This window comes from Anabas testudineus, chromosome 12 (assembly GCF_900324465.2).
Source record: "Anabas testudineus chromosome 12, fAnaTes1.2, whole genome shotgun sequence".
Lineage (NCBI taxonomy): Eukaryota > Metazoa > Chordata > Actinopteri > Anabantiformes > Anabantidae > Anabas > Anabas testudineus.
Window position 1 is genome coordinate 16,441,400 of NC_046621.1, and position 26,094 is coordinate 16,467,493.

General features: G+C 43.8%; 1 protein-coding gene and 1 pseudogene across 1 annotated transcript; both read left to right on the forward strand.

The window, feature by feature from the left end:
• LOC113158574 overlaps positions 1–19,173 on the forward strand; it is an 86,400-nt pseudogene extending 67,227 nt beyond the window's left edge.
• Positions 19,174–23,894: 4,721 nt separating this feature from the next.
• LOC113158577 (cyclic pyranopterin monophosphate synthase-like) lies at positions 23,895–24,858 on the forward strand. The gene has a single exon (XM_026354563.2). It carries the CDS (start codon positions 24,115–24,117, stop codon positions 24,565–24,567), a length of 453 nt encoding a protein of 150 aa, XP_026210348.1. The 5' UTR covers positions 23,895–24,114; the 3' UTR covers positions 24,568–24,858.
• The last annotated feature ends 1,236 nt before the right edge of the window (positions 24,859–26,094 follow it).

Below are 26,094 nucleotides of genomic sequence, written 5' to 3' on the forward strand. Positions count from 1 at the left end.
GAGTTGAAGATGCTGTCATCTTCCTCCTGAATAGAACTCTTTCACACCTGGATATATCACAAGTAGGTGCGTGGACCCAAAAGCACAAGCTGAGGCAGGCTGGAGAGCAAGTGTCTTTTATTCAGCAGGTGGTAGATATATAAACCAAGAGATGAACGGAGTAAAGGAGGCTGCACTAACCGGCAGGAAGAAAACAAAAATACAATAACTGAATAACTGCACTGGCAGGGGAAAAAGTCCAAAAACAGGTTAATAACTAAAATCGACTGCTCTAGCGGGCAGGTAGACAGACATACATACAGTCCAGAGTTAAAGGTTCAGAGAATCTTTTCAGTTGAGCTGGTTTCAGGCAGACAGGTGTGGTCTTTCCAGAGAAGGTGACGAACTGACAGGGGAGCAGAGTTGTGGAGTGGGTTATATAGCAATGGGGCAGAGACAATGACACAGGTGAACCAGATGAGTGTTAACAAGGTGCCTGGAGGTTGAGGAGCAGAAACATGCAGGGTATCTGATATGAGAAAGGGACCATAAATGAGTACAGACAGGAATGGCAGAGAACAGAATAGGTGGGATTCACCCGGAGGGACCAAGGGAGCCTGAGTGTCACAGCCACGGGACTGACAATCTTGGAGACAGGAAAAGGACCCACAAAGCGGGGAGCCAGCTTTCTGGAATCCATCCTCAATGGTAGGTCGCGAGTGGACAGCCAAACACGCTGTCCCGGGGCGTACTGGGGGGCTGGAGAGCAGCGTTTGTTGGCAGTCGTAACATAGCGGTGGGATGTTCTGAGAAGGGAGTTCCGAACTCTGAGCCATGTCCTCCTACAGCGTCGGATGAAGGCCTGAGGGCACGTCCGAGTCTTGCTCCTGGGATGGGAAAAGGGGAGGTAGGTAACCATATGCAGCTTGGAAAGGTGAGAAGCCAGTTGCTGAGGAGGGAAGGGAATTGTGAGCATATTCTGCCCAGAGAAGGGATTTTGACCAAGTGGAAGGTTCTTTCGAGCAGAGACAGCGGACAGTCCTTTCCAGATCCTGGTTCATCCTTTCGGTTTGGCCGTTTGATTGGGGATGAAACCCAGAACTGAAGCTGGCTGTAGCCCCCAGGAGTCGGCTGAAGTCTTTCCAGAACCTCGCTACAAACTGGGGCCCTCTGTCAGAGACGATGTAGGACGGCAGACCATGCAGCCGGAACACCTGTGACAGCATGACCTCAGCTGTCTCCTTAGCAGAGGGCAGCTTTGGAAGGGGAACAAAGTGTGCAGCTTTAGAAAATCTGTCAACAACAGTGAGTATGGTTGTGTTACCTTCAGATGGAGGAAGGCCTGTTATGAAATCCAGAGAGAGGTGTGACCACGGATGCCGCGGAATTGGGAGTGGGTGCAAGAGCTCAGCAGGAGCTCTGTTGGAGGTCTTATTTTGAGGACAGGTTTAGCAGGCTGCGTTTAGCCTCTTGGCAGAACGGAGATATGCCAGGTTCTTGTGGTCAGTCCAGACCACAAATGGCTGTTCGCTCCCCTCCAGTCAGTGGCGCCACTCCTCCAGCGCCAACTTGATGGCTACCAATTCTTTGTTGCCCACATCGTAGTTGCATTCAGCAGGAAGCAGCTTTCTAGAAAAGAAGGCACAGGGGTGTAATTTATTGTCCGACACTGACCTTTGAGAAAGGACTGCTCCTACGCCAGAACTTGAGGCATCCACCTCATCCACAAACTGCCTCTTCGGGTCAGGGATGTAAGGACAGGAGCCGATGTGAAGCGGTGTTTGAGGTCCCGGAAGGCTTGGTCAGCCTTGGTGGTCCAGAAGAACGGGGACTGGTTGGAGGTGAGTTGGTGGAGGGGTGAGGCGACTGAGCTATAATTACGAATGAATCGTCTGTAGAAATTTGCAAACCCCAGAAAGCGCTGCAGCTGTTTCTGGGAGGTGGGAGTAGGCCAATCGAGGACAGCCTTGGTTTTTCCTGGATCCATTTCCATGCGATCAAGGGAGATGATGTATGCGAGAAAGGTTGTGGATGACACATGGAAAGCACATTTCTCTGCTTTTACAAAAAGCCCATTAGCCAAAAGTCTTTGCAGGACCAGGCGAACATGCTTTATATGCTCCTGCAGGTCCTTGGAAAAGATCAGGACATCATTGAGATACACAAATACAAAGATGTTGACCATGTCTTGGAGCACGTCGTTCACTAGGGCCTGGAATACAGCGGGAGCATTTGTGAGCCCGAACAGCATCACCAGGTATTCGTAATGGCCGTTCGGAGTGTTGAAGGCAGTCTTCCATTCGTCCCCTTCCTTAATCCTCACCAGATGGTAGGCGTTCCGTAGGTCCAATTTGGTGAAGATTGTGGCTCCCTGAAGGAGCTCAAAGGCAGAGGAGATGAGTGGGAGTGGATATTTGTTCTTTATTGTAATGTAATTGAGGCCTCTATAGTCAATGCAGGGACGGAGACCTCCGTCCTTCTTACCAACAAAGAAGAATCCTGCGCCAGCTGGTGAAGAGGAGGGTCTAATGATTCCAGCTGCCAGAGACTCAGCAATATAATTTTCCATAGCCAGCCGCTCTGGGGATGAAAGTGAGAAAACTGAAGACCTCCTTCAGGTCCAGGTATTCGGAGGGCAAACAGGGATATGAATCAGAGGAGGAATCAACACTGAAAACCGCACTGGAGGCTGATGACAGACAGGAGATGCACAATGGGGGTGCCACCCCAAGATGGCGCCAGTGGCCCAGTCAATGTGGGGGCGATGTTGACAAAGCCAGGGGTGGCCCAAGATTACAGGATTCTGTGGACACTTAGTAACAAGGAAAGTGATGTTGGTTTTATGGTTACCTGAAACTGTGGTGGACACAGGCTGGGTCCGGTGTGTGATCACAGGAAGAAGTCGGCCATTAATGGCCTCGGCACGTAGCGGTTCAGGCAGGCGCACTAGCTCCACTCCCAGCTGTTTAGCGATATCCTCATCCAAAAAGTCGGCTTCGGCCCCTGAATCAATAAACACTGGGAGACGGAGAGACTGGAAACCACCACAGATTAAGGCATGCATGGTGGGACGTGAAGGAGAAGACAGTCTGTAGGTTTGGCTCACCAGGACCCTCACTGTCCCTGATGAGACCGGTCTTTTGCTGGGCACCTGTTCAGGTAATGTCCCGCAGAACCGCAGTATAGACACAGGTTACCTTTAATGCGCCGTTGCCGCTCCTCGGGTGACAGACGGGAGCGGCCCAACTGCATAGGCTCCGGGGAATCACTCGCCGGGACCGAGTGTGCGTCTGAATCGGGCGCAGGTTTGTGGAGACGGGGTGGAGGTGCAGAGGAGAGGGTAACAGGGAGAGGAACGACAATGAACTGCACTCTCCTGCCGTCGCTCTTCCATCCGTTCCCGTAGTCGGAGATCCACCCGGGTAGCGAGGTCCACCAGATCGTCTAACGAATCCGGTAAGTCTCTAGTAGCCAGTTCATCCTTGATCGTCGGAGACAAACCCTGGTAAAACACATCAAACAGTGCGTCCTCATTCCACTTACTTCTTGCTGCCACCGTGCGGAAATCCACGGCGTAATCGTTCACGGACCGAGCCCCTTGAGCTATACGCAGCAGCCGGCGTGAGGCGTCTTTGGAAGGCGCTGTACAGTTGAAAACTTTCCTCATGGCCTCTGTGAATGCTTGGACAGAGGAGCAAATGGCGGAACGCCGGGCCCATTCCGCCGTTCCCCACTGCCGAGCCGGTCCTGACAGCAGCGAGATGATGTAGGCGATCCGTGCGTCCTATGATGGAAATGAGGACGGCTGCAGAGAGAAGATCAGAGTGCATTGGGTAATGAATGGTGCACATACCTCGGGATCACCGGAAAACCGTTCGGGCGGAGAAAGATGTGGCTCCCGGGCGGCAGCGGCCACTGGCGAGGTATCCGATCTTTGCTGGAGTGTATGGTGCTGGAGCTGCAGAGTAAGGTCCTGCAGTTGTTGCTCATGACACCTAATTGCTTTCGCCTGTGCCTCTAACTCACCAGCCACATTGCCCAGGTTTGCTGGGTCCATGTTGGTCAGTTCGTTCTATCACAAGTAGGTGCGTGGACCCAAAAGTACAAGCTGAGGCAGGCTGGAGAGCAAGTGTCTTTTATTCAGCAGGTGGTAGATATATAAACCAAGAGATGAACGGAGTAAAGGAGGCTGCACTAACCGGCAGGAAGAAAACAAAAATACAATAACTGAATAACTGCACTGGCAGGGGAAAAAGTCCAAAAACAGGTTAATAACTAAAATCGGCTGCTCTAGCGGGCAGGTAGACAGACATACATACAGTCCAGAGTTAAAGGTTCAGAGAATCTTTTCAGTTGAGCTGGTTTCAGGCAGACAGGTGTGGTCTTTCCAGAGAAGGTGACGAACTGACAGGGGAGCAGAGTTGTGGAGTGGGTTATATAGCAATGGGGCAGAGACAATGACACAGGTGAACCAGATGTGTTAACAAGGTGCCTGGAGGTTGAGGAGCAGAAACATGCAGGGTATCTGATATGAGAAAGGGATCATAAATGAGTACAGACAGGAATGGCAGAGAACAGAATATGCAGAAACGGTGACAGAACCCCCCTCTCAACGGCCGGCACCAGACGGCCCACCAGGCTGATCAGGATGGGCACGATGGAAGGACTGCACCAGAGCTGGATCCAGGATGGACCGGGCAGGAACGCTCCTCAGGACTGTACCCCTCCCAGTCGACCAGATACTGAAGACCCCGACCTCCCCGAACAGAGGAGACAGCGGACTGTGAAGGCTCGCCACCAACGAGCTGGGTGGGCGGAGGGGGCACGGAGGCGGGAGCCAGAGGACTGTTCCGAACAGGCTTGAGGTGTGAGACATGAAAGGTGGGATTCACCCGGAGGGACCAAGGGAGCCTGAGTGTCACAGCCACGGGACTGACAATCTTGGAGACAGGAAAAGGACCCACAAAGCGGGGAGCCAGCTTTCTGGAATTCACCCTCAATGGTAGGTCGCGAGTGGACAGCCAAACACGCTGTCCCGGGGCGTACTGGGGGGCTGGATGGTTGTGTTACCTTCAGATGGAGGAAGGCCTGTTATGAAATCCAGAGAGAGGTGTGACCAAGGATGCCGCGGAATTGGGAGTGGGTGCAAGAGCTCAGCAGGAGCTCTGTTGGAGGTCTTATTTTGAGCACAGGTAGAGCAGGCTGCAACAAAGTCCCGGACGTCGGCATGGAGAGTCGCCCACCAGAACCGTTGTTTGATCATGGCTAGGGTTCTATCAGATCCAGGATGACAGGCGAGGCGAGAAGAATGGGACCACTGCAAAACCTGTGACCTGAGAGACAGCGGGGAGGACAGTCAGGTGGAACAGGGAGATTGGTGACTGCATCAGCTACCCGTTTCTCTATGGGCCAACGTGCAGCACCGATGAAGCAGGACGAGGGGATGATGAGATCTGCTGGCTCAGAGTCCTCGGTGTCTGGGAACTGGCGGGACAGGGCATCGGCCTTGGTATTCCTGGAACCCGGCCGGTAGACAATAGAGAAGTTGAACCGGGTGAAGAATAAAGCCCACCGCGCCTGCCGTGCGTTTAGACTCTTGGCAGAACGGAGATATGCCAGGTTCTTGTGGTCAGTCCAGACCACAAAAGGCTGTTCGCTCCCCTCCAGCCAGTGGCGCCACTCCTCCAGCGCCAACTTGATGGCTACCAATTCTTTGTTGCCCACATCGTAGTTGCGTTCAGCAGGAAGCAGCTTTCTAGAAAAGAAGGCACAGGGGTGTAATTTATTGTCCGACACTGACCTTTGAGAAAGGACTGCTCCTACGCCAGAACTTGAGGCATCCACCTCAACCACAAACTTCCTCTTCGGGTCAGGGATGGTAAGGACAGGAGCCGATGTGAAGCGGTGTTTGAGGTCCCGGAAGGCTTGGTCAGCCTCGGTGGTCCAGAAGAATGGGGACTGGTTGGAGGTCAGTTGGTGGAGGGGTGAGGCGACTGAGCTATAATCACGAATTAATCGTCTGTAGAAATTTGCAAACCCCAGAAAGCGCTGCAGCCGTTTCCGGGAGGTGGGAGTAGGCCAATCGAGGACAGCCTTGGTTTTTCCTGGATCCATTTCCATGCGATCAGGGGAGATGATGTATCCGAGAAAGGTTGTGGATGACACATGGAAAGCACATTTCTCTGCTTTTACAAAAAGCCCATTAGCCAAAAGTCTTTGCAGGACCAGGCGAACATGCTTTATATGCTCCTGCAGGTCCTTGGAAAAGATCAGGACATCATTGAGATACACAAATACAAAGATGTTGACCATGTCTCGGAGCACGTCGTTCACTAGGGCCTGGAATACAGCGGGAGCATTTGTGAGCCCATTACGAATACCTGGTGATGCGGTTCGAAGTGTTGAAGGCAGTCTTCCATTCGTCCCCTTCCTTAATCCTCACCATATGGTAGGCGTTCCGTAGGTCCAATTTGGTGAAGATTGTGGCTCCCTGAAGGAGCTCAAAGGCAGAGGAGATGAGTGGGAGTGGATATTTGTTCTTTATTGTAATGTAATTGAGGCCTCTATAGTCAATGCAGGGACGGAGACCTCCGTCCTTCTTACCAACAAAGAAGAATCCTGCGCCAGCTGGTGAAGAGGAAGGTCTAATGATTCCAGCTGCCAGAGACTCAGCAATATAATTTTCCCATAGCCAGCCGCTCTGGGGATGAAAGGGAGAAAAGACAACCTCTGGGTGGGATGGACCCTGGGAGAAGGTCTATGGAGCAGTCATATGGCCTGTGCAGTGGAAGAGCTGTAGCTCGTGGTTTACTGAAGACCTCCTTCAGGTCCAGATACTTGGAGGGCACGGAGTCCAGACAGGGATATGAATCAGAGGAGGAATCAACACTTAAAACCGCATTGGAGGCTGATGACAGACAGGATGATGCACAATGGGGGTGCCACCCCAAGATGGCGCCAGTGGCCCAGTCAATGTGGGGGCGATGTTGACAAGGCCAGGGGTGGCCCAAGATTACAGGATTCTGTGGACACTTAGTAACAAGGAAAGTGATGTTGGTTTTATGGTTACCTGAAACTGTGGTGGACACAGGCTGGGTCCGGTGTGTGATCACAGGAAGAAGTCGGCCATCAATGGCCTCAGCACGTAGCGGTTCAGGCAGGCGCACTAGCTCCACTCCCAGCTGTTTAGCGATATCCTCATCCAAAAAGTCGGCGTTGGCCCCTGAATCAATAAACACTGGGAGACGGAGAGACTGGAAACCACCACAGATTAAGGCATGCATGGTGGGACGTGAAGGAGAAGACAGTCTGTAGGTTCGGCTCACCAGGACCCTCACTGTCCCTGATGAGCCCGGTCTTTTGCTGGGCACCTGTTCAGGTAATGTCCCGCAGAACCGCAGTATAGACACAGGTTACCTTTAATGCGCCGTTGCCGCTCCTCGGTTGACAGACGGGAGCGGCCCAACTGCATAGGCTCCGGGGAATCACTCGCCGGGACCGAGTGTGCGTCTGAATCGGGCGCAGGTTTGTGGAGACGGGGTGGAGGTGCAGAGGAGAGGGTAACAGGGAGAGGAACGACAATGAACTGCACTCTCCTGCCGTCGCTCTTCCATCCGTTCCCGTAGTCGGAGATCCACCCGGGTAGCGAGGTCCACCAGATCGTCTAACGAATCCGGTAAGTCTCTAGTAGCCAGTTCATCCTTGATCGTCGGAGACAAACCCTGGTAAAACACATCAAACAGTGCGTCCTCATTCCACTTTCTTCGTGCTGCCACCGTGCGAAAATCCACGGCGTAATCGTTCACGGACCGAGCCCCTTGAGCTATACGCAGCAGCCGGCGTGAGGCGTCTTTGGAAGGCGCTGTACAGTTGAAAACTTTCCTCATGGCCTCCGTGAATGCTTGGACAGAGGAGCAAATGGCGGAACGCCGGTCCCATTCCGCCGTTCCCCACTGCCGAGCCGGTCCTGACAGCAGCGAGATGATGTAGGCGATCCGTGCGTCCTATGATGGAAATGAGGACGGCTGCAGAGAGAAGATCAGAGTGCATTGGGTGATGAATGGTGCACATACCTCGGGGTCACCGGAAAACCGTTCGGGCGGAGAAAGATGTGGCTCCCGGGCGGCAGCGGCCACTGGCGAGGTATCCGATCTTTGCTGGAGTGTATGGTGCTGGAGCTGCAGAGTAAGGTCCTCCAGTTGTTGCTCATGACACCTAATTGCTTTCGCCTGTGCCTCCAACTCACCAGCCACATTGCCCAGGTTTGCTGGGTCCATGTTGGTCAGTTCGTTCTATCACAAGTAGGTGCGTGGACCCAAAAGCACAAGCTGGGACAGGCTGGAGAGCAAGTGTCTTTTATTCAGCAGGTGGTAGATATATAAACCAAGAGATGAACGGAGTAAAGGACGCTGCACTAACCGGCAGGAGTGTAAGAAAACAAAAATACAATAACTGAATAACTGCACTGGCAGGGGAAAAAGTCCAAAAACAGGTTAATAACTAATATCAGCTGCTCTAGCGGGCAGGTAGACAGACATACATACAGTCCAGAGTTAACGGTTCAGAGAATCTTTTCAGTTGAGCTGGTTTCAGGCAGGCAGGTGTGGTCTTTCCAGAGAAGGTGACGAACTGACAGGGGAGCAGAGTTGTGGAGTGGGTTATATAGCAATGGGGCAGAGACAATGACACAGGTGAACCAGATGAGTGTTAACAAGGTGCCTGGAGGTTGAGGAGCGGAAACATGCAGGGTATCTGAAATGAGAAAGGGACCATAAATGAGTACAGACAGGAATGGCAGAGAACAGAATATGCAGAAACGGTGACAGGATAAGGCTGGGAGCACTGTGAGAGTCATGTTATTTTACTTCTCCAGTGCTTCTAAAACCATTCAACCTGCACTTCTGAGAGACAAGTTGGTACACATGGGGGTGAACCAACAGCTCTCTACCTGGATATTAGACTACCTCTCAAACCGACTACAGTATGTGAAGGCTTGTGACTGTGAGTCTGACATTGTTGTCTGCAACACGGGAGCACGGAATGGTTTTGGCCCCATTTTTGCTCACTGTTTACACTGCCGACTTCATGTTCAGCTCAGCATCTTGTAACCTGCAGATGTTCTCTGACGACTCTGCCACTGTCGGCCTGATCACGGGTGACGATGACAAAGAATACAGGGAACTGATCCAGAAGTTTGGTGCCAGCGGAGCAACCTCCAGATCAACGCAGGGAAATCCAAAGAGTTGGTGGTGGATCCGCAGGCACTCCCTCTCCACTCTTCCACTGGTGAACATCCAGGGAATGGATATTGAGAGAGTGGACTCTTACAAATACCTGGATGTTCACCTGAACAGTAAAGTGGACTGGTCACACAACACTGATGCACTATACAAGAAAGAACACAGCAGACTCTTTCTTTTGGAGTGCAGGGAGCACTACTAGACCACAAATTGCATGCATTAGTTATTTACAGCACATAACATTTTTATTACAGCACCAATATAATTTTTTTTAATTTAAATTAAAAACCATTTCACATCATATATATAACACAGTATTATGGCCAGTATTTAGTCTTTGTTCCAAGACCAGGAATGCCAGTTTCTCCATTCACTCACCATACAAGCCTCAGATGAAAGCCACTGCCACTGACTCTAAAAGCATAACAACTTGCATCCTCAGAGACTGAACAAATATTCAGGGTTCCACAGTGATGTCACTATTGCCCACTATCATGATTTGTCTTAGAGACCAACCCCACCAAGAAAGCATGGTTGGTTATTAGCATACTAACTAACCACTTAACACTAAACCACAAGAACAACAAACACAACAATCTGCTTGAGAAAAAGTTTGAATAAATTAGAGGAAAAACTCTCAGCACACCCTCACAACCACTAAACTCCCAGTGTGCAGAGAGAGAGAAGGGGAGGGTCAAAGGTTATAGCAGAAACTGATATCATCAGTTGTCTGACAGAGGTTTAGTCAGAAGCTGTCAGGGCTGCAGCTTCTCCTCCTCCTCTCTCTGAGGATGGAGAATCAGGATGCAGCAGAGCTCTGCTTTCCACAGCTCCTCAACATGTCCTGCAGAAAACCAAAACGCCATCAGTCTGATACTGTGCTCCTGTATTTGTTGTTCTTCATCTCTGTTGTCACTGTGATTCTCAACCTGCTCGTCATCATCTCAGTCTCCCACTTCAGGCAGAGATACATTGATTATTTCCAGCTGACTGTTTTTATTCATCTGAACAAACCAGTTTACAAGAAATGTGACTTAGTATGTGAATAACATCACATCCTGACACCAGCTGTTTCTTCTGCTTTGTTCACAATGCTGTTGACCATAAAAGCCAGTTTTAAACCATATCACTTTGCATGACTGTCTGATATCACATTACATGTCTTTGTCTCCTTGCAGGCAGCTCCACACACCCACCAACCTCCTCCTCCTCTCTCTGGGTGTCTCTGACTTCCTTACAGGTCTCGTGGTGACACCGATACAAACTCACCGACAAACATCTTGTTGGTATCTTAGTGACCTCTTTTGTTCTCTGCAGGCTTTTGTGAGCTATTCCATTATTTCTGCCTCTGTGTGGGGCATGGTGCTCATATCAGCAGATCGCTATGTCGCTATCTGTGACCCTCTGCATTACCCCACCAGAGTCACTGTGAGAAGAGTTAGGATATGGATTTGTATGTGTTGGTTCTGTTCTCTTGTCTACAACAGTATCCTTTTTAGGGAAAGTCTGGGTGAACCAGGCAAGTTTAACAACTGCAGTGGCGAGTGTGTGATTGTCATTGATGACATTACATCAGTTGTTGACATTCTTCTGATATTTATTGCTCCAATTACAGCCATCATAGTTCTGTATATGAGAGTGTTTCTGACAGCAGTGTCTCAGGCTCGTGCCATGCGCTCTCATGTTGCAGCCACCACACTCCATCATTCAGGGACTGTACTGAGCAAGAAATCGGAGTTGAAAGCAGCCAGGACTCTTAGTATTGTTGTAGCTTGGTTCTTAATATGTTTCTGCCCATATTATTGTCTTGGTTTTGTACCAAGTAGTTATTTTAACAATTTACCTGCAGCCTCTGGTCTATTTTTATTGTGTATTAGTCCCTGTCTGAACCCTGTGATCTACGCCTTGTTCTACCCCTGGTTTAGAAAAGCTATTAGACTCATTATCTCTCTTCAGATACTGCAGCCTGGCTCCCGTGAGACCAACATGCTGTGAACAGACACTGTGGACTGACTGAAATATAATCTGCTCTAATATATATATATATATATATATATATATATATATATATATATATATATATATATATATATATATATATATATGTATATATACTGAATGTTTATTTGTTTCTGGGGGAGCGTAACAGAAAATAATTGAGAAGCACTGCATTACTGTAATGAGAGAGGGAAGAATAGGTTTAAATCTTCTCATCCATGTTTTAGTCCTGCCCTGCATCCCTATTTTCTGATCAGGGTTAATATTACTATGACTGTAGTAGTTTGTAGTCTCTGATCGCGGCAAAGAATCTGCGTGTGTATCTGTAGCCCCCAAAAAGAAACATTTCACCATTCTGTAGTGAAAGTTTAGCAGGATGAGTGTAAAAAACTATAAAAGACAACAAAACTTTAATTATAAAATTAAATTTTTTTAAAATAAATTTTGATTATCATGTTGTGCTTGTATGCCTCTGCCAATCACTGAAGTTGCAGGTTACATGCATGTCAGGAATGGGACATACATGAGGTCACAGTGACCTTAACCATTGACCACTGAAATCTTGTACCAAACAACCTCAAGGCGTTCTTGAGATACTGTGGTCACAGAAATGTTGCAGAAGTAAAGACAACTTGAAAACAAGTGTTTGCCCAAAGTGGTCTGCTGAGATCAATATTGCGCTTTTTAGCAACAGACTAGACTATGAGTGGTGCAAAACCCAGCAAACAGTTTCTGTATGTACAGTGTTGTGGAAGTAAACAGAATCAAGATGGTGTTTCAAACAGTTTATTAAAAAGTAGAAAAAAAAACACAATGAAGGAGATGGAACAGAATCACGATTCACTCCCTTTCTTACTAAACTATGTTACAGGGTCAGAGGTGCTCAACTTCTGCATTGTCTCATGCGTCTACCTCTGCATGGACAAGAACATCTCTGTCCTAAAAATATCTGCTCCTTAAGGCATCAAATCAGAGCAAAGAACATTACATGGTATGTAAAAGATGCAATAGATACATGAAATCTAAGCACACCAATAAATTAACATTTCTACAACATACAGTTTCTCCCATCTCAGATAAAGCTGCTTGGAATTCTGTCAGAGTTATTACAGGTGTCTTGGTGGCCTGCCTCAGTAGGGCGCTTCTTACAGAATAAAGGCAGAATAAATTCAGACAAGGCAGTCTGGCAGACACCTTTATCCAAATCAATTTTTTAGTGAGGTAGAAGGCAGCAACAAATCTCAAAATAAAAAAGTCAGTGAGAACACATTCAAAGTAAAGTCCCACCATAAGAAATGTTTGTTTATTGAGATATAAGAGCTATAAACAACTTCAACTTTTCTTCAGTGTTGGGAGTAAGGGTGCTGAGCTAGCAGAGTTAGGTAGCTCTTTCCACCATTGTCTGAGCTAATAGGGTTTGCTGTGAATGTTTTTCTATGTGGTGTAGTATAAGATGTCATTCAATGTGGGAGGTAGTTTTGAATTGGGGGTTCTATAATTTTATTAAAACCCATTCTAGGTGCAACTGACCCTGTTGTTTGGAGAACACAAATTTGGTTTAATTTCAAATCTGCTCAGCAAAGAGACAGAGAGGAAGGATGTGCAGCAGGTTAGGGTGATTAAAGATAGGGATAGAAATGTACTGACAGGTGCCAGGAGTGTGATGGGAAGATGTAAAGAGTACTTTGAAGAGTTAATGAATGAAGAAAATGAAAGAGAACAAAGAGTAGAAGAGGTGACTGTTGTGAAGCAGGAAGTAGCAAAGATTAGTAAAAGTGAAGTAAGGAGGACATTGAAGAGGATGAGGAGTGGAAAGGCAGATGGTCCTGATAACATACTTGTGGAGGTATGGAAGTGTCTAGGAGAGGTGGCAGTAGAGTTTCTGACTAGTTTGTTTAACAAGTTCCTGGAAAGTGAGAAGATACCTGAGGATGGAGGAGAAGTGTAGTGGTGCTGATTTTTAAGAATAAGAGAGATGTACAGTGCTGTGGCAACTACAGAAGAATAAGGCTGTTGAGCCATAGAGTAATGAAAGCTAGGCTGAGGGCAGAGGAGCATTTGTGAGCAGAAATATGGTTTAATGCCTAGAAAGAGTAAAACAGATGCAGTATTTGCTCTGAGGATGCTGCTGAAGTACAGAGATGGTCAAAGGAAGTTGGACTATTTCTTTGTAGATCTAGAAAAAGTGTCTGACAGGGTGCAGAGAAACGAGCTGTGGTTTGTATGAGGAAGTCCGGAGTAGCAGATGTGAGAGTAGTGCAGCACATCAAAGTCAAAGTCTACATTGTTGTCAATTCTTCAATTTGTATAGTACATTCAGAGAATCAAAATTGCAGTTCCTTTCATATCCTTTGTGGTAGCTTTTGGTGTGGGCAGAGCTGAAAGAGAGTTGAGCGTTTTCACAGCCTAGTGAAGCTGTCCTTGAGTCTGCTGGTGTTGGTCCAAAGAGTCCACAGTCTCCTCCCTGATTGCAGCAAACTGAGGAAAGTGAAAGTGTGCAATAGGTGGGTGGGATCACCTGCAATGCTAAGTATTTCGCGAGTGAGACAGGTCTAGATGTCTTGAAGGGAGGGGAGAGAGACACCAACAATCTTGTCAGTTGCTCCCACTATGAGCTGCAGGGTCTTGCAGTAGGACGCGCTACAGGTGGAGTACCACACAGTGATGCAGTTGGTCGGGATAATCTCAATTGTGCCTCTGTAGAAAGTGCAGGTGATGGGGGCTGGGGCTCCGACTCTTCTCAGTTTGCGAAGGAAGTACTAACACTTCTGTGCCTTCTTGGGCAAAGATGCCCCATTCAGGGAGTGCTGACAGGAGGAGCTAGTGATTTAGAGGGGTGGAGATGTACTCTGGAAAGCAAAGGAATGAAGGTTAGACAGAGCAAAACACAATACATGTGTGTGAATGAGAGGGAACTGAGAGAAACGGTGAGGTTACAGGGAGCAGAGGTGAAGATGTTGAGGTTCTATTGGGAGTGATGAGGATGGACAGGATCAGGAATGAGTCCATCAGAGGGACAGACCATAGCAGATGTTCTGGAGATAAGGTCAGAGGACAGGTTGAGGTGGACATGTTCAGAGGAGAGATTGGGAACATATCGGTAAACTGATGCTGAGTTTGGAGCTGCCAGAGAGGAGGTGTAGAGGAAGACTAAAGAGGAGATTTATGGATGTAAAGAAAGAGGACATGAAGTTAGTTGGTGTGAGAGAAGAGGATGGAGACGAGAGAGGATAAATGGAGGCAGATGATTCACTGTGGCACCCCCTGAAAGGGAACAGTCCAAAAGAAAAGAAGAAGTGGTCTGAAGGCCTGGATCTCCTGGATGTTGATCTTCACTTAGGTGTTATCCACATATCCACAGTGTGTTCCATTCTCCACTTCTTCCATGTACAAGTTTGCTACAGTGGGTGACACTAGGGACCTAATGGTGCAGCTGTGTTTCTGTCTGTAAAAGTCATCTCTTTAAGTGAAGTAGGTGGTGTTCTGGCACAGGTCCGGGAGAAGGCAGATCTGACCTGGGTTGAGGTGGCTTCTGGTGCTGTCTTCTCCTTACAGACTTTAAGACATCAGTGGTGGGGATGCTGGTAAGAGGGAACTGATATCAAAGGATACCATGGTTATGTCAATATCCAGTTTCAGCTCCCTGGCACTAGAAGAAAATTCTTCAGACTGAAGAAGCTACTTAGATGAGGAGTGAAACGTTACGACCTAACATGAAGGACGTCCAATTGGCGTGACTCAACGTTCAGATAACTTCACCTGGATGACTGAAAATTTTTACTAACCTAACTGGGTTAAGATTATCCTGCTTTAGTACAACATAGTCGAGGCTAAATTCAGCCAGAATATTGGAAAAATCCCGGCTTAATACAGATACAGACGACAGAGAGGAGAGAGATACAGACGACAGAGAGGAGAGATACAGACGACAGAGAGGAGAGATACAGACGACAGAGAGGAGAGATACAGACGACAGAGAGGAGAGACACAGACGACAGAGAGGAGAGACACAGACGACAGAGAGGAGAGATACAGACGACAGAGAGGAGAGATACAGAAGACAGAGAGGAGAGATACAGAAGACAGAGAGAAGAGAGATACAGACGACAGAGAGGAGAGATACAGACGACAGAGAGGAGAGATACAGACGACAGACAGGAGAGACACAGACGACAGAGAGGAGAGACACAGACGACAGAGAGGAGAACATTGATAAAGTGACGGTGAGACTGAAAAAGGAAGAGATAAATATAAAAATGCCCAAAAAGAGAAAAGTGGACAGTGAAAATAGAGTTTTTAATCCAGAATGAACAGACTTCTTTCTGTTCATATTACCACTGAACTAAACCAGTGTGTCTGATATGTTCAGAAACTGTGACTCTTATTAAAAGAGCCAGTGTCAAACAGCATTATGAGACAAAACACAAAGGTTTTAAATACAGATACCCACTGAAATCTGAAGTGCGATCACAGAAAGTTTCTAGTCTCAGAGCCCAGTATGACCAGTCCACCAGGATCTGGAGCCACATGCTCAGTTTGATGTTACATAACAATAAATTTGTACTAAATTAATTTGATTTGACTTTCAAGTATTGAATACATACAGGCTACTTGATAATATATCGCAGTAAATAGTTAGACATTATAATCTTCTGGACCTTTGCTTCCAAAAAATTTGTGTAACCGGACCTCTTTAAATTTAAGTTGAATACCTCTGGTTTAGAAGATCAGTTCAAACTGAATTCTACTGAAGCAGTCTCACCTTTTTCTTGTTTTTAAGGATGAGTGCAGAGGATTCATTTGATATTGAACTAGATATTGATGACATTAAAGAAAAGCTGCAGAACAATGATTTTGCTGCAGCAGTTGCAAAGATCCAGAGCTATTTGAAGAAGCAGAACGAAATTGCACTAAATATTGGCGTCGCAGGAGAGTGTGGCTCTGGTAAATCCACATTTGTTAATGCCATCAGAGGTTTAGCAAACTCGGCAGAGGGAGCTGCTCCTACTAATTGTGTAGAAACCACCATGGAGGTTAAATTCTACCCTCATCCAAACTATCCCAATATTATTTTCTGGGATCTTCCTGGTGATGGTACCACTAAGTTTCCTGCTCACAAGTACCTGAAGCATGTTGGATTTGAGAGGTTTGACTTCTTCATCATCATCTCAGCCGATCGCTTCAGAGAAAATGATGTGAAGCTCGCTCTGGAAATCAAGAGGATGCAGAAAAAGTTCTACTTTGTTCGCTCAAAGATCGACCACAACCTGAGAGATGAGGAAGATGATCAGAGGTTCAGAGTTCAACAAAGAAAAGATTCTTACGAGGATCAGGGAAAACTGTTGTCATAGTAAGTGTTTCATGTGTCTTATGTGTACCACTGGACTCATGTGGCTAGTAAATGAATACTATGAAGAGGGTGTTGTAGTACTATGTGTGGGGTCCTGGGTACTTTTATTTAAGGTTATTTAAGACATTATGAATTTGTGTGTTTATATAATAAATTAACTAGGAATTTATTGATGGTCCACTTAGTAAGAAACTAGAGTTCAGTCAGTGTAGATCAGACCGAGAAAGGTTTTCATTAATTATTGTAGGTTTTTACTGTCTTCCCTTGTTTTTAATACTCCCAAGAAACCTTAAAAAAATGTGTGTAATCACATTCAATTCTTTAAATCCACATAATAAATGTAGTTAATATATATGTATAAGCAAACAATAAATCAAGTTTGGAGTAAAAATATGAATAACAACAAAGTATAAACTTAAGACAAGATCGCCTTTCATGCAAATATACAGGTGTTTTCTAAGATGATAAGATAGATGAAAAAAAGATCATCTCACGTCAATTTCATGTATATGTGTTTAGCTTTAGCCATGATTGAGTGGGTACGTCTGCTCAACCAAAAAAACTATGTAGTGTCTCCTGGTCCTGTCCTCTTTTGATGAGCATACATAACAGTTTCTCAGTCACTTTCCATTGAGTGTTGACAAGTAGTTGTGCTAGAGTAGAGCATTATCATAACATTAATAATATCCTTAGAATTAATGTAAAGTCATAAAAACATATTTGTTTAGACTAATGTAAAGACTAGAAATAATTCAAAGTCCTCCTTCCACCTCCTGCACCAACAATCAAACATTTAATAAAGGACAAACTATTTATTATATGTAATAGCAAACATTTTGTAGGTGACTGATGTTCTTACAATAAACTCAGCTTTAGTTCTTTCAACACGACAAAGTTTACTGTTGCTAAATGTGACTTCAAGTACAAAACTTAAAGTTGTCCAATAATAAAACAGCATATTTTACAAACCAAACTGATAGTGTTGATAACATAAATGTAAATGTTTAGTCCAGATTTGGCATTTGACAAATGTTCAGAGACAAAAAAATAATTAGTAAGTAGTAACTGTCAAAATTAATGTAGTAGAGTAAAAGTAACACAAATATGTTAAATGAAAATATAATCCATGGTCCTTGTGTAAATGTACTGAGTTACTTAACTCCTTTGGTGACAGTAAAAAACAAGACATCAGAACAAAGTCAGAGTGTCAAAAGAGGGACTTTCTTAGAGTCAAATGTGAAGGTTGATTAGAGACACTGATGAATTACACTGATGAGTTTTTTCCAAAACATGCTCAGACAAACCAAAAGTGATCATATGATCAGAAGTTCAATACAACAAACACTGTTTATTGACAGATCAGTGATTTAATGAGAACCTCCATCACAGATTCTCTTCATGAAGGTTGTAATATGCAGCTTTTATTGAAACCGGATCATTTACTGAATCCACTGTATGATTACTTTGGAGGCTGTAGTCTTTGATAGTGTTGAATTTTATTGATTGGTAAAAACTGAAAAGAATAAACAATATAGAAATCAGTCACTATCACTTTTCTCATATGCACGCTCTACTTTTTAGTTACATTTGTGATTTAAAACGTGTTGGACAGGGGTCAACACAGAAGAAATGCTAAAGCTGGTCATTATCAACAGGTCAAAGTTTACTGTCTATGACCTGTTTAGCCACATGTAGCTGCTTGAAATGTCTTGATTTAAATGTTGTACCATTTATTCTCTTTGTCACAGATCTTAAACAACAGGGTTTTGAGTCGCCACAGGTCTTCCTTGTGTCCAGCTTTGAGCTGCAAAAGCATGACTTCAGTCTCTTATATGAGACATTAGAGAAGGAACTTCCTGAACACAAGAGGCACGCTCTGCTGCTGGCAATGCCCAACATCAACCTGGAGATCATTGAGAAGAAGAAAGAGGCTTTTCAGGCCAACATAAAATATGTTTCTATGCTCTCTGGAGGAGCAGCAGCTGTACCAGTTCCTGGTCTGTCCACTACGGTTGATGTAGCCTTAATGGTTTGTCATGTCACACGATATGTGTTTGGATTTGGTCTTGATTTGGCTTCACTGAAGAGACTTTCTAACACCAGTGATGTACCATTAGAAGCTCTGCTTGATGTTATAATATCACCACTGGCTGCAAAGGAAATAACAGTAGATCTTGTAATGAAGTTGTTATCCCAAACTGCGAGTACAGTTGTCTGCATGGCAGCAGAGGAGTTGTCCAGATTTATTCCATTTCTTGGGATCCCACTATCAATGAGCTTCTCTGTTGCAACAACATACAGGGGTCTGAAAATGTTCCTCAACATGCTCGCTGATGATGCACAGAGAGTGTTTAAAAAGTCTCTGGGTTTGAACCCCTCAGTGTGAGATCATGATAATTCACTGAAATACAATTATTGTACATTATAATGAATGGAAACTTCTTGTCTTCCCATTTACTTACACAACACATCACTCACTTAAGTTTGGATAAAAATGTAGTTTTGATGTATAAAGAAAAAAGTTTGAATGTAGTTTTTCAAATTGCTGAGATGAGACCTGTACACAGAGAAAAATGCAAATCCATTGTTGGTGATTGGAATAATTACGATGTGGCTGAGGATTCAATTGTTGTCAATTTAACAATGTTTATCTCTCAAAACATAAGGCTACGACCTAATCTCCTCCTTTTTAGATCTTTAACAGAGTTTTAATGATGATAAAAAGAAGTTAGTGAAGTTAGTGTTATGATATGTGCTTTAGTGTTTAGTGTGATTCATTTTCATTCTTTCATCATCATTATATGTCTAATGCTTTTATCATTATCTTATGAGACATTTGAGAGCTCACTGAGCTGATTCTTACGATGATCTGGATGAACATGTTCTTTTGTCTGCCACCACTTGTGCAAACAAGTGAGATTATCAAATAATAAAATTAGCTGGCAAGAAAAAGGAAGTGAGCTATTTGCAGTTTTCTGGTTTCATCATAAATTGGTATTTGAATGTGACAAATAAGAATTCATGGTACAACGTTTAGTTTTAAAGTTACATTAACAAACATTTTAATTCAGTCTAAATCTGTGTTTACCTTTCTGACAATTTTTTCTGTCTTCTTGTTATTTTGTCTGTATTTGTTCATTATTCTATTTTGAAAACAAAGCACGAGGAAAGGGGACAAGTTGAGGCTGCAAATTATTTGAATTATTATTTTAATTGATTATTTTAATTTTTTTCTTCTCTCTTTGACTGAACTTCATGAAGCCGCACATCTCTTGAAACAGAAACACTTTTTTGATAGCACTTTACTTTGATGTTTTTTCTCCTTGACTTAGATTTTGTTTGCTTGCCTTGTTCCTCACTTGTAAGTCGCTTTGGATAAAAGCATCTGCTAAATGACTAAATGTAATGTAAATGTAAATGTAAGGCTGAACAGCATATGTCAAAAAAAAAAGTCCTGTGCAGGATGGTTTCCCAGCTGAGTTTTATTATTAGCACCAACTTTTTACAGAATGATAGTCCAAGTTAAGAAACAAGGTAATATACCCCCAAACATTTTTGTAAACTTTATCTAAAGCAGCTGTAATATATTAGACTACAGACCTGCACTTCTCAGAGACAGCTGTGTACCAACAGTCTGCAGTGATACATGTGTTTCTGTTTGACAGGAAACCTCCTTGTATTTGAGTAACTGAGATGTTCCCCCTGTAAAGAAACACACTTATTACATGTACATTGTATTTCTCCTGCACATTTAATAGCTACGTTACACAAGTTATAGGTAGCTGACGATTAAACAACATTTAGATATAAAAGATATAAAATTATTATGACATAAAATATAAAAGTAAAAGTAATGTTAGAAAAAGTATTGACTACGCGTGGAATAAACTAGTAACACATAGTTAGCATAGATGTTAGAATTTAGATCTGTGAAATACAAACAACAGACCTGATGTTTATAAAGACACAAACACCGTGTGTGTGGAACTACCTACATAGATAAAATAAAGTTATTTCTTTTGTTGTTATCGAGATATCACTGTCATGCAGCTACAACATAACATGATAATTCACTACAGTTACTACACAGCAGTATATCAACAATGTACTTAGTGTTGGAGGAACAGCGAGTGGATCACAGACTGAGGGAACTGATCCTTCTTCAACCTCAGCGCTGATACAAACCCAGCGTTGAACTCACCTTCATTCTCAAAGCAGTTGAGGGCGAAGTGGTGTCCACGACAATACTGTAGCTACAAGACCGGTCCACAGGTCTATTTCAAATCAATGGAAACCACAGGTCTGTCCTGTTCTGCTCTGACAGTAAATTGAATCAATCTCTCTCTCTCTCTCTCTCTCACCTGGTCACTCACCTGCTCCCCAGCCACTTCCTGCTATGTATGGACCAACTCTCTCTTTACCTGATCCACTCCACCTGGACCTGATCTGTGTTTTTTGGATTGTGTTTGTATTACGTCTGACCTGCTTTCGGTTTCACGTCTGTTTTCAAATTTGGCATAATGATAGTATCCATCACCCTAAACAAGACTGCACTGAGAATATCAGATAACTTTTAAAGGAACAGATTTAATGTAAATCAAAACAGACCCATGATCGAATCAGGACAAACTGCATTCAAGGTGAATGTTTTAGCTGATAATATTTTTAATAGTAACAAAATCACTGCTTGGTATTGTTCAGGTTTCTTTTTGTCCAGTTGATAATTACCTCCTGGAAGAACATATACAAATAGTGTTACTAGATGTTTTGACTGAATTCAATTCAGTCAAAACTCTAATTACAGTCTTATTTACAATATATTGATCATTGTATTGAGTTTGAAATTAATGTGTTATGTATTGAGATGAAGGAGCACATGTTGGATTCTTTTAGTACTCACACTACAACACTTGTCTAATCTAGCCACAGGGGTTGCAAGCCAGTGACTTCTGTGCCGGTCCAAAGCCCAAATAAATAGAGAGGGTTGCATCAGGAAGGGCATCCAGTGTAAAACTTGCCAAAAACATAAGAATTTCATACCGGATCGGTCGAGGCCCGGTTTAACAACGACCGCCACCGACACTGTTAACCTACAGGGTGGCGGTGGAAATTGGACTACTGTTGGTTGCAACAGGATTTTAGAGAGTGAGAAGATGCCTGAGGAATGGAGGAGAAGCGTTCTGGTTCCGATCTTTAAGAACAAGGGTGACACGCAGAACTGCAGCAACTACAGAGGAATAAAGTTGAAGAGCCACACAATGAAGCTGTGGGAAAGAGTAGTGGAAGCCAGGCTTAGGAAGAAGGTGGAGATCTGTGAGCAGCAGTATGGTTTCATGCCCCGTAAGAGCACCACTGATGCCATTTTTGCTTTGAGAATGTTGATGGAAAAGTACAGAGATGGTCAGAAGGAGCTGCATTGTGTCTTTGTAGATTTAGAGAAGGCGTATGACAGGGTGCCGAGGGAGGAGCTGTGGTACTGTATGAGGTCGTCGAGACATTTACTCATTTGTCATTTATGTAAAGCAACTTACAAAGGAAAAGTAAGTTTGAGGAGGTCTAGTTTAAGGATCCCTACTATTTTAAATGGTACTTCTATTAGCAGGGGAGTATATTTTAAGATGTATTTAGGAATTTTTCCGGGGGATAGGTTTGTTTACTTCTAAGGTCACTGCACATGCATCAAATTCTCTGTATCTGGTTCTGGAAATATGTGGACTGTCATCTTGGAGCTCCTGTATCACCAGCTCCAGATTGTTCATTGTAGCTCCTACAGTGTCACTGTGGGGTTTTGAGGACGACCTGTTAATATTTAACTCAGTTCAACTAGAACAGTGGCAGACAAACAATAAAAAAATCATTTATTATCTCTATCATGAACATTTAAAAGAGTTTAAAACAGAGGGTTTAGAGAATCAGATACTACATCAGCTGCACTGGAGATAAAATATAAATCTATACCTTTGATTTCACATGCTGTTCAAGTTGAAGTCTGACACTTTAAATGCAGAGAGCTACAGATTCCCTCACTCTGGCAACACACTCACATTAGTTGTGTAACAGTATTTACTGGACCACTACAACCAGACTGCTGCTGCCGTCACGTTACATCCTCAACAAAGATTAATGAGCCTTTCCCAGAAGAAACCATGCATTTGGACACTTTGACCTCAGATGTTAGTCAGAGTTGCTTAATAATTTGCTTTGTGATTAGTCAAAAATGCTGAAGCATTGTAACACTAGCAGATTGAGTGAACATGTGTGGCAGTGTACTGACCATTAATGAATGAATCTGTCAGACCAAACACTACGAATAGCATGATTTATGGACTTGTGGTAGTGTGTGGATTTTCCTTTCTTTTGTTTGTCCACTAAAAACATGCTGTCTAATTAATTGCGGACAAACGTGGAGATGTAAGAAGGTGAAGTTCCTCACAGACACCAGGTCTGACGACTCTGCAGGACATGTAACGTAATAACACTAAAACACAAGATGTCCAACCTGTATTAACATTTATAGTGAACTCATCCGTCTCCTGTCACACAAATGTACAGTAGTCCACAACACTTCACCTTCTGCCTGCATTTACTTCTTTTGTTACTGCAGCAAACACATCTGACCAATAAACAGAGAAAACGATCTTGAGTGATTTGACAGGACACATTTTAGTTCACTTGGATTTTTCTCAGTGTGAAAAGAAAACTAAACCAAAGCAAACACACTAAGGTGCACATATCGATTAGAGACAACAGTGCCCATTTCTGCTGCAGCAGCAGGTTTTCCCAGTAGAATAGAATACAGTAATTCCAGTAAAATAGTATTATTTCACAGTGTTAAATAATGGTATGATACTGTATATTTGTCTTATACTTTATGCAAATTCTAAACTTTGTCTTTTTTTACCTCTGTGATAGAAATGTGGTCTGTTTGTTTTGGCTTGAAGCGGAAACAGTACTAATGTCCTGCTATTTGTTGCTGGTTGAAAGATGAAAATCCAGCAGGGGAGTCCTCAATAGAGAGGGTTTGTGGTGTCGTGCAGAGCGCATTGTTTCAACACAGGCAGCTCTCGTTTGCTCCAGAACCTCAGAGAGGTTAGTTCACATATCAGACCTTAGTTCACATATCAACAAGGAAAACCTAATGTGATGGACAAATTCCACAAAGTAGCATCCCTTTACTCTTCTAAATGTTGCAGTGAAGTCACTTTAAACAGTTGTGACACTAACACTGCAGGTTTTTCTACAAACACAAATATGTTAAACAATAATGCTTGTAATCATAATAATGATTGTCTGACATGCGCACAAGCCAGGGGTCCTTTGAAGACACTCAGGACCTCAGGAATATCTGCTTTTTGCACACTACTAATCGATGCCAAAAAACAGCACAGTGTTCGACTTTGCCACAGTCAGAGCTCCAGTACAGACCCCAGCATCAAACTTAGACAATCAGTGAGTGATCAGACCAAGTCAAGCACAAATGCTTCCAGCACTGACCAAGAAACCACCCAAGCCCAGCTGACGCATACAGATGCTCAGGGCCGAGCCACCATGGTGGATGTTGGTGGGAAAGTCCCGACACGTCGAACAGCTACAGCCTGCTCCACTGTTGTCTTAGGCCCCACAGCTTTCCAGCTGCTTCGTGATAACCAGCTGGCTAAGGGTGACGCCTTGACTGTGGCACAGATGGCCGGCATCATGGCCTCCAAACAAACTTCAGCCCTCATCCCACTCTGTCACCCGCTGCCTTTAGACCACACCTCCATTACCTTTCACCTGGATGAGCTGCAGAGCGCTGTGTTCATCACAGCAACATGTTGCACTACGGGGAGGACGGGAGTTGAGATGGAGGCTTTGACTGCTGTTTCTGTTGCAGCTCTGACTGTCTATGACATGTGCAAAGCCGTGAGCCATGACATCATAATCACGGATGTAAAACTGGTCAGTAAGACAGGCGGGAAGAGAGATTTTTATCGTCACTCACCACCACATTCCCATGAGTGAAGTGAATTTGACTGTGGAAAACTGACAGTGAATGAACTGGAGGCCTGACAGTGACTGTCCCGGTTTACACCAGAACTGTCACATAATTTTACTAAACAAAATAACACCAACTGAATAATTAAGAAGATGTTATAATGACAAACACATGCACTTAGATGTTACTTGATTATATATGATTTTACCAGTTTAGCTACATGTTCTGTCACTATTCCTTCACTATATGAATTATATTATTTAAACAGTGTTAGTGTTTACTATAATTAAGCAGTATTTTACAAATCATTTCATTGTTATACATAAGATGCATGATTCATTGCTCAGTATGTGAAGAGTGCAGAACAGATGCAGGGCTGCAGTCTTCATGTTTTTTCTCTAGAGGGCGCACAAGTAGTTTCATAGTTATCAGTGACATCATGGTTTCAACACTATGTAGATTTTTTTTTTATTATTCATCTACATTACATTTGAAAAAATGTAGCCGTGTTTGAGCCCAGATACCTGATATGACAACAGCAGAGCATAATGCTGGTGTGGTATGAATCAGTGTGCTGTTGTCACATGCTGTGTTCTGCAGTACTTATGAATGTGTCTGTGTTTTGAGTTTGTTCTGTTGAATTGTGAAATATAACTCAGTACCGCTGCTTTCGTACTGAAGTTGAGACAAATTTTCCTACAATGTGCTATTTGTTGTCGTTCTACATTACAGTAGATCATTACCAACTGTTTTTAGCCTTTGAACTTCACTCTTTAACTTTTGCTTTTGTCTAGTTGTTTGTTCCAGCAGCCATGTTTTTATATGTCACATCTATGTTATGACTGTTGTGTCTCTTCAGTGTGTTGTCTTTAGAGAACTGAATATGGTAATATTTGTATTGTAGCAGTTATTACATGATCATTTCACTGTTAATTCTCAATTAAACACAAACTGAGTGGCTGGAGGCTTTTTAGCTTTTATTTTCTGTTATAAAAACTAATAATCCACAAGTTATTTTTTCCTTCAAATTCTCAGACTCATTTTCAAGTCACTAGATGACATATCATCTTTAGCTTCCTTTTTATAAGACTATTGCCAGTTCTTCCTTACTGTAGGTATTGTAGTAGACAGGAATGTAACACAAACATGCTAATTGCTCTAGACTCATCATCCTTGGAGAGTTTTTATAAGGCTCACAGACCATTTACAAAGAGAAATGACTGCTCACATTCTGTCCATCGTTTGTTTGACTGGTTGTTGACTCTGTATGCTGTAGTAATATGTTTAACTTGTTTGTTTTATTAGCAGTGGGAGTAATTCTCCTCGTGTTTAACCAGGTTATGATTTAACACAAATGTACGCTAAGAGTTAACTGTGTGGTGAAAGAGTCACAGCCACTATTTCATGGTGTGATACAAACTTTGTTTTCTTATGAAAACCAGACACAGCTTTAACTAATATTATGAAGAATGAGGGTTGATTTTAATTAGTTAACAAGATGTAAAAATGTATTAATTTTTGAATAAATGATGTTCTAACATTTATTCATCATC

What these genes read in the sequence shown, in the direction of transcription:
- LOC113158577 (XM_026354563.2), top strand. Translation starts at nt 24,115, where the DNA reads ATGGTGGATGTTGGTGGGAAAGTCCCGACACGTCGAACAGCTACAGCC.